At 49.3% G+C, this 14,913-nt stretch overlaps 2 protein-coding genes across 2 annotated transcripts in view; one reads left to right on the top strand and one right to left on the bottom strand.

The window, feature by feature from the left end:
• LOC128306729 (uncharacterized) overlaps positions 1 to 14,913 on the bottom strand; it is a 383,189-nt gene that overhangs the window by 129,697 nt on the left and 238,579 nt on the right. The window lies entirely within an intron of this gene.
• On the top strand, positions 11,424 to 14,721 carry LOC128306733 (proton channel OtopLc-like). The gene is made up of 6 exons (XM_053044330.1): positions 11,424 to 11,446; positions 12,167 to 12,547; positions 12,629 to 12,849; positions 12,919 to 13,101; positions 13,269 to 13,553; positions 13,784 to 14,721. The coding sequence occupies exons 1-6, from the start codon at positions 11,424 to 11,426 to the stop codon at positions 14,719 to 14,721; spliced, it is 2,031 nt and encodes a 676-aa protein (XP_052900290.1).

The following is a 14,913-nucleotide window of genomic DNA, read 5'->3' as shown; positions in this document are numbered from 1 at the left end:
TTCTCTCTCTCTCTCTTTCTACCTTCATGTTAACTGTAGCTTTCCTTCCCGTGCTGCAGCACGCGGTTTTCGGCAGTCGGATGCTGCCGTACCATGTCCTGGGGCGCATGAGCACCATGCAAATGCAGAACCTCCGACCGTGGTCGATGGTGGCCGCACGGGAAGAACGAAATTGCTACTCCACGTATAAAGCTTCATCCCTCAGCTGTACATCTTACTTGTTCCGTCGTTTACCCACTGATTTGGCCGTTTGTTGTCGTTCGCATCTTTACCAATGCTCTCTTCCAATTTGCGACTAAGAAAGAAGAAAGCGAGCGAGCGAAAGAGAGAGAGAGAGAAGATAGGACAAAACCGTTGGGTCCATTCATCGGGAGTCGAAGGGGGTGGGATAAAACAGGGGGTGAATTTGTAAGGGGAGGCATGAGTGGTAACAACTAAAAAAAAAAAACAGATACCACCCCGAACAGCAAATCAACTTTCATTCTTCCCCCTCTTCCTCCATCCCATCCCCCTCCCTTCTGTTTCAATTTCTTCAACCCCTAATCGTACCGTGTTCTAGGGTGGATGATGTCCTTTACTTCGGCGTACGTGCGAATATATTGGGTGGAAGGTGGGCCAGGTAGGGGGAAAAGCAAGAAGAAAGCTGCGTGTGCGTGTACACAACACATGACACAAAAATGAAACAGAAAAGGTAAAGAGAAAGAGAGAGAGAGAGATAGAAAGAGAGACGGATAAAGGGAGGGAGAGAGAGAGAGAGAAACTGCTTACAGGTAAGTGAGATGCAACATAAATAAAAGCGACTACCTTGAGCATAACCCTTCTCGCTACAGTCATATATCCGCCAACAAACCAACCCCCCCTTCCCCCCCTCCCCCTTACCACCCTCTCCCCCTACATCCCACCTTGCCACACACGCTTCCTCTTATGATGGGTCCCTGCCTGTGCGATGTAACAATCTAGATTTTTTCGTTTTAATTTTTCCCAACCACCCCCCTCCTCCACCCCCCCAACCCCCCTCATAACCACCCCCTCTCGCCATAAATATACGCGCAGCACAATCGAGCGATGAATAAATAGGTTATTTTAGGGGTTGCAAAACCGATTACCTTCGCAATCCTTGTGGGGATGGGAAAGCAGGAAAACCGAAAATGTCGCAATGGCGGAAGCTGTGCCCATGGATGGAGACGCCTGGGACGGGCTTGAAATAGAATGGAATCCCCCAAAAGGAACCAACCAATGTGGGAAGAAAGTGATGTGAGAGAGGGGGAGGGGGTGGGTTGGTAGGGGCTGAAGCGCCGGTACGATATGAAATGAAATAAATTGATCAAATAAATAGCGTCAATCCTTTTTCAGTCAGGCCTTTCTACATTTTTTTTATTTTGGTTGTTTTGCTCTATTCATCCCCTAAATTGTGCTCTCAGCCCTTCAGCCCCTATTGTAGAAGCTATGATGGGCCCGGTACGCAAAGTGTTTCGTGCGCTCCTTCGTTCTATTTTGGTTCCCATTATTTTTCCTACCTACTACTCCCACCTGCATTAATATTGCCCAATCCCTTCAACCCCCTCTCCCCCTGTTCCCCACTTCCACCCCTTCCACATTTCGCTTCTGCATCATTTTTACCACAGTCTAATCGAACAAACAACAAAAACACACACAAAACCACTAGCTCTTGCTTGCTCACAATAAAACAACGAAAGTTGACAACGGGATGCATCCTTTCTTTGATTTTGCAACCCTAAATGTCTACTACAAACACACACACACACACACACACATACACACATACACAGCCACGCATACATATAAAGAGACAAAAAAAAAGCATTCTATTTGCTTTCCGTTTTGTGTCCGGGGTTGGGGAGGGGTGGGGTAAGGGAGAAAACACCCCCATTCCCCATTCCACCCCATCTCTTCCCCTCCCCCTAATGGGAAACCAAAAAAAAAAAACCAAACACACCACCAAAGCCAAACAACCTGTTGGTTGTCCTCTGCTGGATGCTGGAGTCGCTCACAGAATTGCTCCCGGATGGCTGAATGTCTTTTTAGTTTTGATGGCACAGAGAGAGAGAGAGAGAGAGAGAGAAGGAAATAAAGAGAGTGAGATAGTGTGTGTGTGTGTGAGCGAGCAAATGGGTAAGACAGGGTGTGAGCCATGATGAGCCATTGCCGGAAGCACAACACTGAGAGGTGTTTCATGCTGGATAAGGACGATGGAAAGTGATGTTGGGAGCGGGTGGGAAGGGAGAGCGGGAGGAGGAGGGGGGGGGGGTTGGTTTGGTAGCGGAGATTGGTATGTTTTTCTTGCACCTAGAGCGTACCCGTTTCGCGCCACCAAACAAACCCCCCCCCCTCAAAAAACCACCCCCCTCCCCCCCCCCCTTTCCACGGAAGCCACCACATTAGCGATCCTAGAATCAGAAGCAAATGATGAAGGGGCGGAGGGAGGGGAATGAGAGGGGCTAGAAGGGGGAGGGGAGAGGGAGTGTGATGATGGGGGATGAAGAGAGACCTTTGGGCAGGAAAGCCACTAGAATCGGGGAAGCCGACCCAACAACACGGAACCTGATGAGGGGGTGAGAGGGAAGTGGGGGGGGGGGGATGGGAGATGGTAGGGGGAGGTTGGCCACATTATGTAGTACATGAAAGGCCGGGAGCATGCAGATAATGGCGCGCCAGGACACATCACATCACTGAGCATGTTGGAGTGTGAGCACGTGGAGAGGAGACTATGGGGGAGGGGGGGGAGGGGGGGGGGGTGGTTGTAGAGTAAAGGGAAGTCAGCAAGGATAGGAGCATCCTTTTTTAGCGATAGATACGTAATACTTTTCGCTATCTCCCTCACACTCTCGCGCTGTCTCTCTCTCTCTCTCTCTCTCTCTCTCTCTCTCTCTCTCTCTCTTTCCTTTTACTTACTCTCACTCACTCACTCACTCTATCTCTTCTTGTCTCATTTTTGCATGACGCATCCGTACATCTATCCATCGCGGTCGGGTACTGAAATGGTCCAGAGTTCCCGGTTTCGTACCAACCTTCGGCCCCCCCCTCCCATCAACGGTCCTGTCCCGCTACACCGTATCTATCCTGCCAAACCAACCGCACACCCCTGCACCCTGCCGGGCACGCGGCACCCTAGAGGTATCGTAAAGGAAACGGATGCGAACCAGGCAGCATCAGTTCGATAGTTGACGCGCCAGCGAACGGTTCCCAAAAATCTTCCCTCCCGAACACACCAGGAAACACCGGCCTTTTTCTGGTGACTGCCTGTTGCTGCTGCTGCACCTGTTGGCGCCGTTATCAGTGTTCGTCCCAGACTTCCTTGTTCTATCTGGTTGTGGTTTGTTAACGTCTTGTATTTGAGTAACTTTACCCAACAAAACAAAAAAGAAAAAAGGTAACCACCAACACGGTTGATCGGTAGGCTGTTGAAGTCACCAGGATCCCACAAAGCCACACAAAAAACCCCCATCGTAGACTCTCTCGCGCTCTGCAATCAACCATCAGCCCGCAAGCAAGTCGTAAGCCTGGCGGTTGCACAACCAGCGGTTAAAAGGGCCAGCGCACGACCAGCAACCCAGCTGATTCGGTCGCTTCCTCTGCGTGGTATTAACAATCAGACCTCACATTGCTGTGCGATTCTCTGCCGCGTCCGCCGTACGTTGTGAAACAGTGCGTCCTGAATGCAACCGAACGGAATGCTGTAACTGACGAGCTGATTTTGAAAAACTTTTTGTTGGCTAGTGTATAATCGGTGCATTGTGCTAATATTGGTGTGTACGTAAGGGGGAGGGTGGAACAAATATTAAACACACAGAAAAAAAAAGCAAACACCACTTCTGGTAAGTAAAACAATTTTCATTTTTATTTTAAAATGTAGTGATTTGCACTCTTAAAAAGCAGCGTAATTAAAACGCTATTAAGCTGTTACTGAGATGCAGAACGGCAATTAGAGTCAGGAAGGGGAGAGAGAGGGGGGGGGGGGAGATGGAGAGAGTAAAGAAAATGTAGCAGATAAAAAGTACACAAGCCTTGTGGCACACTTGTTGCTTGCAAGTCGATGCCCGGCACGGTGCGCAACCAAAGCAGCCAGTTACCGCTCGTTAAGCGCTGTTTAAGCGCTGCGGCGATAAAAAGTGGTTAAACTTGTTGCCGCGTCCGTAGTAATCAGTGCGGAATTAATTGCTTTACACAAAACAGAGATGGGAGTTTGTTTTGTGCTGGTAGGAAAAGCTAAGAACGGACTCTTAACTGCTTGCGTACAACGGCCAACATTAGCTATCGCTTGAAGTCGTAAAGATTAAGGCGAATATTGTAACTTTAATTTTTCTATTAAAATCAAGCTGTTTTTTTACCCAATCTTTGGGTTTTGGTTTTCTCACATTCGATCCGCATCTTCCACTGCTGGAGGGTCCACCATTTGCCCGTAACGGTGCGCACAGTGTGGCTAGTTTCCCGGGGACGGTTCCTGGGCATTTTCTAACCCCCTTTGTCAGCCCAGCCGCGTGCAGCGTTAGTGGATTTGAATTTTCAAAACTAGCAAACCTCACAGCAGGTTAGGTGAGCTGAAGACGAATAAAAACACACACACACACACATGGTTTGTTGGAAATCCCGATGCGCTCTGGCGCGCAGGTGTCGCGGGTTGTCGCATCGGGACCATTTTCAAATGGGACCGGATGCGAAACCATTCGATTGCCCGTTCACTTTCACACCGCCGTAAATTGGGATTAAAGAGCATCTCACCGGGGGGCGTATGGGGGATTTTGTTGGGTGGGGGAGGAGGGGGTGAAAGGGGGGGGGGGAGGTGATTAGTGCCTTCGCAAAACTACTGTTGCACGTCTTTCAGTAGTAGGAAGAGTTCGCTACTACGATGCACACACAAAACAGAGGGAGAGAGAAAGAAAGAAAGAAAGAGAGCGAAAGAGAGAGAGAGCATGGACAAACTGGGAAATCTAGAACAACCTCCTGCCGGGCTGGTTACCGTTCCGAAATCGTGACAGCATCCCTGCTGGGCAAAACGTTTCCAATAGCCGCCGGGCGGGCAAGATCGTTTAGGATTGGATCGATTGGCGAGGGACAGCAAGAAAAAATCATTGTGTAAAGCAACAAAAAAAAATATCGAGACACACACACACCTGGAAGGCAGTGGCAAACAAACAGTAGCGACATAAAAATGTAAAAAAAAAATCCGTTCAGTTTAGAACGGGCAGATTTGTGAGGATGATGGGAGCGGAGTGGGATGGAAGGGAAATAATTATGACACTGCTGGAAGGATGAGCAGTGTTGCCAGGAGGAGCCCGGAAATGGGAACCCTGATTGGATTTTTGCCTGATTACACGACGAGGGGGTAGGTGGCACAAGCTAGACAGTAATAGGACGAAGAAAACCGGGCGGAAAATGGCGGACAGGAAAGTGATGTAGTAAAAAAAAAGTACACACACACACACACACACTGTATCTACAATATAATTCAATTTAACGTAATTCAAATCAAATTCGCAAGCTGCTCCTGCTGCTTGGGTGCTGCCTTTTGGCACCTCTTTACCACCATTTTTTAACGTCCGCTTCGAAAGATTAGGGCGCCCCGGGCTTCATTTATTCGTGTATTTTTTCTCCTCTGTTTATTCTTAAATGATGTGATTTTATGTGCGAAATGTGGGTGGGTGTGTGTGTGTGTGTGTGTGTGGTGTGTGTTCGAATTATTAAGTTTGATGAGTGGATGGTAGGCAAAATGCGAACGAAAAAAAAAAGAGATCACATTGAAAGAAAAGTCGAAGCAACAGAATTTCCGCGCCACCGTGGACCATGGAGGGGGTGGAAAGGACAGTGAATGAGGTAGCGGCGGATGGTGGCGAACTTTTGTCGTACGCGCAAGCCTTATCTGGATCGGGTTTCGCTGGCTAACGTGTTGTAAAAGCGAGTATGCGAGTAAATCTTCAATTCGTTGTCGACGAAACCTGCACGGAGTAAGGCACGGCAGCGGTACCGAGGTTCGGTGGGTGAGGGTAACCCAACGTCTCTACTAATAAAGTGATGAAGTGCTAGAAATTAAGGCTGATAAGCGGAAGCATCCTTCGGTACGCCCGAGAAAAAAAAAAGAAAAGTTTATTGGGTGAACAGTGAATGGGAGTTGAATAAGACATTGAAAAGAAAGCAGGACCAAACACCCGCCATCTTGCATTTTGCATCTTCATCGCACGGGGACTTTGGGGGGGGGGGGGGGGAAGTGGGTGACTTTCTACCAAAAATAAAAGATCACAAACACAGCCACACGCAACAGGTTTCGGTTGGGCTTCCACCAGATCTGCCCAACCGAACCTCGTGAGGGAAATAGGTTGCTAGGAGATTTGTCGTCGCACCGCCGCAGGAGTTTGATTAAATTTGCCATTCGCGAACTCGTGCCCAAACACACACACACACACACAGACACAGACACCCATTCGCTTCCGGGATGAGGACGTTCTTGAGGATGACTTCAGAATACCCGGGCAGGTGACTCGCGCGGCGGTACTTGTACGCAGACGAAATTAGTTTATGTAGAATAGCGCCATGGTTTGGAATTGCTCCGGCCATGCTATTTTACGTTGTTTCGCGAAGAAAATGGCAAGAAATACCACCAGCAGTACGTCACCGTGTCGGCAGTACCGAGAAGGTAGCAATATCAACAGGAGTGGTTTAAAGTTTCTTGTCTCAAATGATAGAAATTTTAAGTTGAAAGAAGCGATGTCCATCTTTACCGCTTTGTGAGGTTATGTGGTTTTCAAGATGCCTTTTCAAAATTTTGCAGCAAAGTTAACGGATGTCACACATGTCTACCGATTAATCTCGAAATAGCACACGGAAAGAGATTGGTTGCCGGAAGCGGCATCACAAATCCCTGGTGCTCGGTGACATTCAACCAACTGTCAAATCAAAACTTTTCTCATAGTACAAGGCTTCTAATCCTTTTTTTGTACTTCGCTCTCGCTCCGCTTCCTACGCCGGGCACCAGCACTCCCGATGCATGTCCAGATGCCAATGTGCCGTGCCTTAGCCGATAGCACAATTATCAGGCCTGAATGTAACCGGAGATGAGGGAAGCTACCTTTGCAAAAAGTTTTCTCCCGGCGAAACCCACAGACGCACACACACCGTTGAAATGACATCCAATTGACAGGCAGAAGGGTTCCCCGGACGGGTTGTTGCAGGTTGTGTGTCGGCACACTATCAAAGAGACATTAATGTTCCGGTGGGCGGAAGCTGGACAGATGTCGGTCGGGTGTCCGCCAGGTGTTTTAACTGCGGCCAGGTTTCGATAAAGTTTGCTTTTTTTATGTGACAGCTTTTGATCGCTTTGCCATGGTGTTACAGGGAGAGAGATATTGTTTTTTTACTGAGCTGGAAGTTGTACTCCGTTCTTCAAACAATGCAATGTATTGCACAAGTCTACTGGTTCTCTCAGCACTCATTATATTATTATCTAAATTTTATAGCAAACACAATGTTGGGGAATCTCTTCTGACATTTCTGATATTTGGAACTCTCAGATTAGATGACTGGCTATTTAAAAAATGAATTGCAGACTAACCACAGAAGATATCTCAGATCTCAGAAGATATATAAAAATTAATTTTAAAGTTACATGTTGAATATCTCATCCCATTTACGATGCTTCAACAAGTCTCCTGAGGGGGATAACTTTAGACAACTTGTTGAATACTTCTAACCAGTACTTCATGACTGCATCGACAACTTCCAAACTCATCAAGTAATGGGTCTACCATCAAACAGCAACTTCTTTAAGTATATCTTGCTCCTGACATACGCTCATGACATAGACATCATATGTATACGACTCTCCTACGTAGTGCTTGCTTATCAAAGGATTGCGGAGACGGTGGAAAACTTCGGATTGAAGATTAACCAGTCAAAAACTAAATTGATGGTGACACCACCTAAGAAATCTTTCGCAGATATGACGTCCGGATAGGCGAGTACACTTTCGAAGTCGTCCAAAATGTCACCTATCCCGAGTAAAACTCTTTTCTACTCAAAACACCTGTCGCACCGAACGAAACTGAAACTATATAGAATTTCATATATAGTTGAAAGTTCTATAGAGAATATAGTATATAGATCCAGTACTCCAGTACATCTCTGAGACCGCGAATTAATCTAAAATCGACGAAACCCTCTCATCCGCGTTCAGGAGAAAGATTCTCTGAAAGATTCTTGATCTCGTATATGTGATAGAACAATGAATAAGCCTTGGCAATAACGAGCTCTACGAGATGTTCTTTGAAAATACAGCAAAATAGATTTACCAGGCTCTGATGGGCTGGGCTATCATGGGCTATCATGGCCCTAAAGTCCTCTTAGGCCGTTCACATGGACAGGCATGGTAGACCCAAATTGGTGTGATTGGTTTCAACCTCAACATCTCTTAGTTAGTTTTAAAAACATTCTGTTATTATTATTATTATTATTATTATTATTATTATTATTGTAATTTATTTCTGTTTTCCTTAAGGATATACAAAAAAAAAAGCTTAGAATTAAATTAGAATTAAGGTGAGGGGGAAAAGGAGAAACCAAACGTTAGACAGGATGGGAAAGGAAAATGGTTACAAAGAGGAAATATGAGTCCGAAGATGGTTTCGGTAAACAGAAAGAGGAGAACCGTAGTCGAAGAAAGTGGCAAACCCATTGAAAAGACGAATACATGTTAAAAGAGGATCACTCGCTCCGAATTCAGTACGCCGTTTCGCTATAGCAAGGGGAGGACGGGAACGGAGACGACGAGATGGAACATATAAACTCATAGACGATAAGATACCAGGGACATCAACTTCATGAAGGAGAATTGAGGCTATGAACGTGGCTTGAGCGTGAGTTCGTCTATTTTCTAAGGACTCAAGCCCAAGAAACTTACAACGCTCAGGATAGGGAGGGAGCTGGAAACCAGAGCCAAAAATTCTACGGAATGCAAAGCGTGTAAACGATTTTTGCACTCTTTCGAATCTGAGGATGGAAGAAGGAGAGGAAGGCGACCACACTATGCTGGCAAACTCGAGTATTGGTCTGACGAGACTACAATACAGAGTTTTCAAGCATACAGGATCCGAAAAGTCTGATCCAATGCGGCGAAGGAGACCTAAGGAGCAATATGCCTTACTGATTACTTTGTCGAAATGCAAAGTAAAGTTAAGCCTGTGGTCAAGCCACACACCCAGGTCTTTAACAGATGAAACCCGATCCAATGGAGTACCCATAAGATGATATATGGAACTAATGGGTTGGGAGGAGCGGCAAAATGAAACAATACTACATTTAGGGAGACTGTTAAGTCGTGAAGGAGGACAAATGTGTTTAGATAAAGTAAAACATGAAGATCTCTATTTTAGATAGACCTGATAGGCTACTGGGAGCTTGAGGCACTCGGTGTCTTTCTGTTATATCAGATCTCAGATCTATTCGAAACAATCTTGAGTAAGGTGTACCACTAGACAGTGTCATAAACTACTTCCTTTCCAGCATATAAAAGAAGAAGTTCTGGAATTCGTTTCCTCTTGCAACTTGGAGTTTAATAAGAGCAAAGCCTCATGTATGTACAATCTAAGAATATCACCCAAATAAGAGAGCCGTAAACCAATGATGTCTACATGCTCTGTACATGTGCAGGTACTTCTCGGACTTCAACAGTAATAAAGATTTATGAAAGAAATAGTATGCAATACAGCTCTTGGCGCTCGTTAGTAAATGGCCCAACCGTTTCTTGTTTTTTGTTTGACAGGTAACTAACAGTAGAGTGGAACATTGTGTAGGCGCCATGCACCTGCCTGATAAGATACACTACGATGTAACACACAGCGCCTGCAAGTCACCGCTGCAGGCCGGAAATTTGCCACTCATCTATTAAAACAGAAAACAAATACCGATTATGTTCGGTGCGCTCGACGGTGGCGTGTCTATTTAAAGCTCAGCAACTTCGCGTCTATTAGCTGGTCGCTACCGGTTAGCAGACGCGCCATCGCAACGGGTAAATACCGGACGGAGGAGGAGGCTGCGCTCGGACGCAAAAACGTCCTCTGGCGATGCTAATAAAATTACGACAGTCGAATTAAGGCTATTAAAGCAGTGCGCACCCAACCCCCACACACATGCACGATGCATTAGGCCATCGCTCAATATAACCGTCACACACGTCACGGGTCGTCAAGCTTCCTGGTGAAAAAAGCAACAAAAAAAAAAAGAAACGGTGCGTTTATCACGATCGCGATAAACGAGTCGCCAATAAAGCGAAATTCAACAAAGTGCCCACGGCCGTGCAAAATAAAGGGACGCGAAAAGCATCGCACCTTCTGTTCTGAGTTGTTGTTTTTTTTTGTTTATCTTGCTGCGTTGCGTTGCCTGCACTCGAGGACGGCACGATCCAGTGGGCCTCGCACAGCTCCCAATGATGGCTCAAGTGCATCGGGAGCGTGTAATGGTAACTCAATCATAATGCTCATGAAATCGTGAATTACACCACTGCCTGGCTGCCTGGTGTCCCGTTTGGTGAGTTTCCCCTCACCCCCTTCCTCCCCTCCCCTTTCCTTTCCTTTCCTCCTCCCTTCCAGGTTTTCCACCCTGGGCACTTCACGTCGTCGTAATCAAATCGCACTCACACACCGATGATGAGGACAACGGGGTTGGAAGGAGGGGGAGAGTGAAGGGGAAGGGGGAGGGAGGGGTACCCAACCGTACCAGACCTGACGTCTGGTGTTTTGCGAGTCCGTTGGGCTGGAACAGCACTAGCACGCGACGCCTTGCGCGACCAAAAACCACTTGCCGGATGAGGCTGGCCTTCGAAGATAGCGCGCGCGCGGTAATGAAAATGTAACGCGGCCTCGGTGCCAGCAAATAACTATGTTATAAACTCTTTATCAGGCTAGTTTAATTAGCATAGCTCGGGTGAAGGGCGGTGAAAGAAGCGGCAGGAGAAAAATCGTTGGTTCCAACAGGCTTGCACCGGTGACGAAATTAACGACAAAATGCGCCATTTTGTACGCACACAAACACACACACACACACAAGCGGGACGCGGGTTTTTCTTTTTATCAGAGTGCGGTGAGTGCCGATAGCTCCATCGCTCCCCCCTGAACTCCTAGAGTCATTCGCCCTACAGCAGTAAAACTCAAGCCACCCTCTCTCTCTCTCTCGAAGGTTGGATTTATTGGACCCATTATACGCGCGCGTCAAACATAAGCCACACACACACACACTAAACAACCCCAAAACAAAAGTTCCCAAATCGCGCGAAAAAGCGCAACCTCCACGACCGGTCAGTTATTGTTTATGGTTGACGCCGATTGGAAGTCCGCTGCCAGAATTTTGTTCGACTTTGTTTTTGCCGTTGTTTTGCACCTTCGGGAAGTCGCAGACAGAGGCGCTGCACACGCGGACATATGCCGGGTGCAGCAACTTCAAGGTAGGTCCACTTTTAGAAGTATTATTCCCGCACGATGCGTAGTAGTCTTACAGTGGTAGTAGTACGGTAGTAGTGACTACCCCCATTCCACATAGCACGAGTGTCATGGGAGTGTGGAGTTTGCAGATCGCACCGAACCGAACTGTTTGGCTTGCCCAGGCAATTAGCATACCTTCGCGTGATCAGCCATTCGAGACTCATTAGATAGATCGTCCAACCCGCCGAACCCTTGCCACCTTCACGCCTTTTTTGTGCGCTGTTGATGGCCTGTGCTGGTTGGGTTTGGGGGGGAAATGGCGTCATTGCCGGCGGCAAACTTCCGGACCAGCCAGTCGATAGCGTTCCGAGCTGAACGTCGGAGCTCAGTGAACACGTCCAGAACTCGTCCAGTGGTCTGCCGGCACAAGGTCTTCACAGTGAGAGACTCGTGTATTTGAGATCCTTCTCCAGCTTCACACGCACAGGCAGACATTCAATAAACCAACACTCAACATCCAGAACTCGTCTAAGTTGCCTTAGACCAGCAGAAAATCTTCAGAGATCCTTCAGCAACTTCAAGACGCACGCGTCATGCGAGTTCCGGAGCTACGGTGTGTGGAATTCCTCGAACGGAGAGACTTCCCTCCGACGAATAGTTAACCTCAAACTTTAACTGAGCACCTGTTAGCCTCGCCTTCTCTAATTTTCTCACAACCCCATTACTACCTCCAATCCTATCAGAGTCCATCCACCACCGGACGATGGTGCGATGCCGGGCGCGAAAGGAACTCCCCAGCGCGACCTATCCGCCGCCAGCTCAGCGGCGGCCAGTGCGCGCGCCTCGCCACTCCAGAGCCGCCGGGGCACGCTGGACAGTGTGGAGCTGGTGGAGCGTTACCGTTACGCAAAAAATCCCAACCGTAGCGGGTCGCGGTCACCGAGCCTGTACGAGCCCCGGCGGCGCCTGTCCAGCTTCGGCGCCCAGAAGCGCGTCTTTCTCGATCTGCTGCGCAAACACGGCAGCAAGCTGTCCCTCAACAGGAAGTTCTCCGAGGTGTCGACCAAGACGGAGGAGCTCAATCGGGACGGCCGGAAGCTGCAGCGTGATCGCATCCTAGCGAGGTAAGTCACCCCGTGTCGGGGAGCAATGCTCGGTCGGACGTTCTAACCGCACGGACGTGCTCTGCAAAACAAAAACGGTAGGAACCAGCTCGGAACGGCACTGTCAGCGCTGTACGCAAAGCTGCTGATTATAATGGGCGTAACGCTGCCGGTAACGGAGCTCGTTGCCAGCGGTGCACCGGCCAACTTCCATCAACCGTTCTACCTCTACCTGCACGGGGTCTCTATCGCGTTCTGCACCTACCTGTACGTGGGCCGCTGGAGGCGCCAAACCCGCCTCGACTTTCTCGCCCAGTGTCCAGGCAAGTTCGCGCACCAGTAACCGTAACGCCTCTCTAATCTTCTAACGCTCGTAACGCTCGTACACACAGACGGTGCAGAGGGTGCGGGCAAGTCGTCTGCCGCACCGGTCCCGGTACACTCCCACAGTGGCTCGTTCTATCTGCGCATCGGTGCGATTGCGTTCGGTATCGGCAGTCTGGTGTACTCTGCCCTAGATTTCGGCCAATACTTCGAGCTGGACGGTAAGCATCCGGCCACGGAAGACCGAGGGGGTTTAAAAAGCGATTTAACGCACGGCTTCAAAGCTTGCGGCCATTATTATCATTATCGATCCCGAGCCTTTACTGGTCGTTTGTCTTTCTGGCACCACCCTCCCCCCTTCCTTCTCCACCTACTCCACCCTTCCTTCTCCACCTACTCCACCCTTCCTCTCCCACAGATAACGATGGTTGTCGCAATTTCCTGGTCGCTCTGATGCCGGCCGCCCGGATGCTGCTGTGCGTGGTCCAGATGCAGTTCGTCATCGTGAGCGGGAAGGACTTCGGCCTGGATCGGCACGCGTTCGTTTCCCGCTTCGGTCTGATGCACATGCTGGCGGCGAACGTGTGCGAGTGGCTGTACGTGCTGGTCGAGGAGGCGAAGCATGAAATCGTGCACCTCGACCACAGCCTGCAGCAGACCAACCGGACCGACCATGCGTGGAGTGTGACCACTATCGCTGCAGGTATGTCCACAAACACACACACACACACGTATATAAAGATATATATATATATTGGGAGGATAATGGGCGGACCTCAGAATCGAGTGACAACTTCAATTTCCCATGTGGGTGTATGAAAGCCTCCCCCCATCTCCGACCTCGAGGATTGATGACAGTGATGTTGACCACGCACACACTCTTTTCCCCCTCTATCTTTTGCCGGAACACCGTTTGGGTTGGGCTCCGAACAGGATCAAAGCAACCGGTGCCGGGTGGGCAGTGCCGCAGCACCAACATCATGGCCACGCTCGTCCAAAACTCCGCCCCGTTCCTGTTTCCCTGCACCATCGAGTACTCGCTGATCTGTGCGCTGACGATGTACGAGCTCTGGAGCGCGCTGAACCGCAGCCAGGATCCGACGCGCAAACCGACACCAGCCGACCGTTCGCTCACCGGCCGGCCCGCCAATCGGCTCTCGATCGACTGTTCGAGCGCACAGCGCGGCCTGTTCGGGGGCATCGTCACGGTCGTGCTGACGCTGATCGTGCTGATCATGTACTTCGTGCTGCGCAAGGAGCGTCACCTGCAGCAGGCCGCCACGCTCGAGATAGTGGTGTACGAGATCGCCCTCTACTCGGTAACGCTCGTCGCCGTGGTGGCGGCGATGGTGCGGATGCGCGATCTGCGGGTCGTCACCCAGCGTTCGGTGCGCGTCGGCAATCCGGCCGCCCTGCCGATCGACTGCCATCTGCTGCTCGTCACGCAGACCGGCATCTACATCTACGGCGTCTTCTCCATCATCGGCACGTACCACACGCACGGCCAGCTGCTGCACTGGGCGGTACTGTCGGAGGTGCTCGCCCTCGCCCAAACCTCCCTCCAGACGCTGTTCGTGCTGAGCACCTGGTGGCGCCGGTGCAAGGGTGCCCGCCAGAACCGCACCAAACCGGGGAGGGAAATCGTCACCTTTCTGCTGGTGGCCAACCTTGCCGCCTGGTCGGTGAACTCGCTCGTCAAGAGCAACGCGAGCTTCCGGCCGCTCGTGATGGGATTTTATGGGGCGGCAGCGTGGTCCATCATAGCGCACATCTCGATGCCGCTCGCCATTTTTTATCGCTTCCATTCGACGATCTGTCTGTTTGAGATCTGGAAGAATAGCTACAAGGCACGCTACAACGAGCCATGGTAGCATTGCGTCTTTGTGTAGTGCCTAATGAATCTTTAGTAAGGAGTCATTCATATACACCTTCAGTGAGAAGTCATTCCAATCAGGATGGATTCTCTTGAAAGACTCATAATATCTTCAGATGTTCATGGAACTTCAAAGATTAAAAAATCCTCAGAGATTCAAGCATCTTCAGATATTCATGTTGCCTCAAAG

This window comes from Anopheles moucheti, chromosome X (assembly GCF_943734755.1).
Source record: "Anopheles moucheti chromosome X, idAnoMoucSN_F20_07, whole genome shotgun sequence".
In the NCBI taxonomy this organism is placed as follows: domain Eukaryota; kingdom Metazoa; phylum Arthropoda; class Insecta; order Diptera; family Culicidae; genus Anopheles; species Anopheles moucheti.
The sequence above is the reverse complement of the archived record's forward strand: the minus strand, read 5'-3'. Positions and strand labels throughout refer to the sequence as shown.

Bases quoted from the DNA above. Each gene is read 5' to 3' on its own strand.
- LOC128306733 (XM_053044330.1), top strand. From the start codon at position 11,424: ATGCCGGGTGCAGCAACTTCAAG. The intron at 13,102-13,268 runs GTTTAAAAAGCG...CCTCTCCCACAG, and splicing joins GGCCACGGAAGACCGAGGGG to ATAACGATGGTTGTCGCAAT. The intron at 13,554-13,783 runs GTATGTCCACAA...GGCTCCGAACAG, and splicing joins TGTGACCACTATCGCTGCAG to GATCAAAGCAACCGGTGCCG.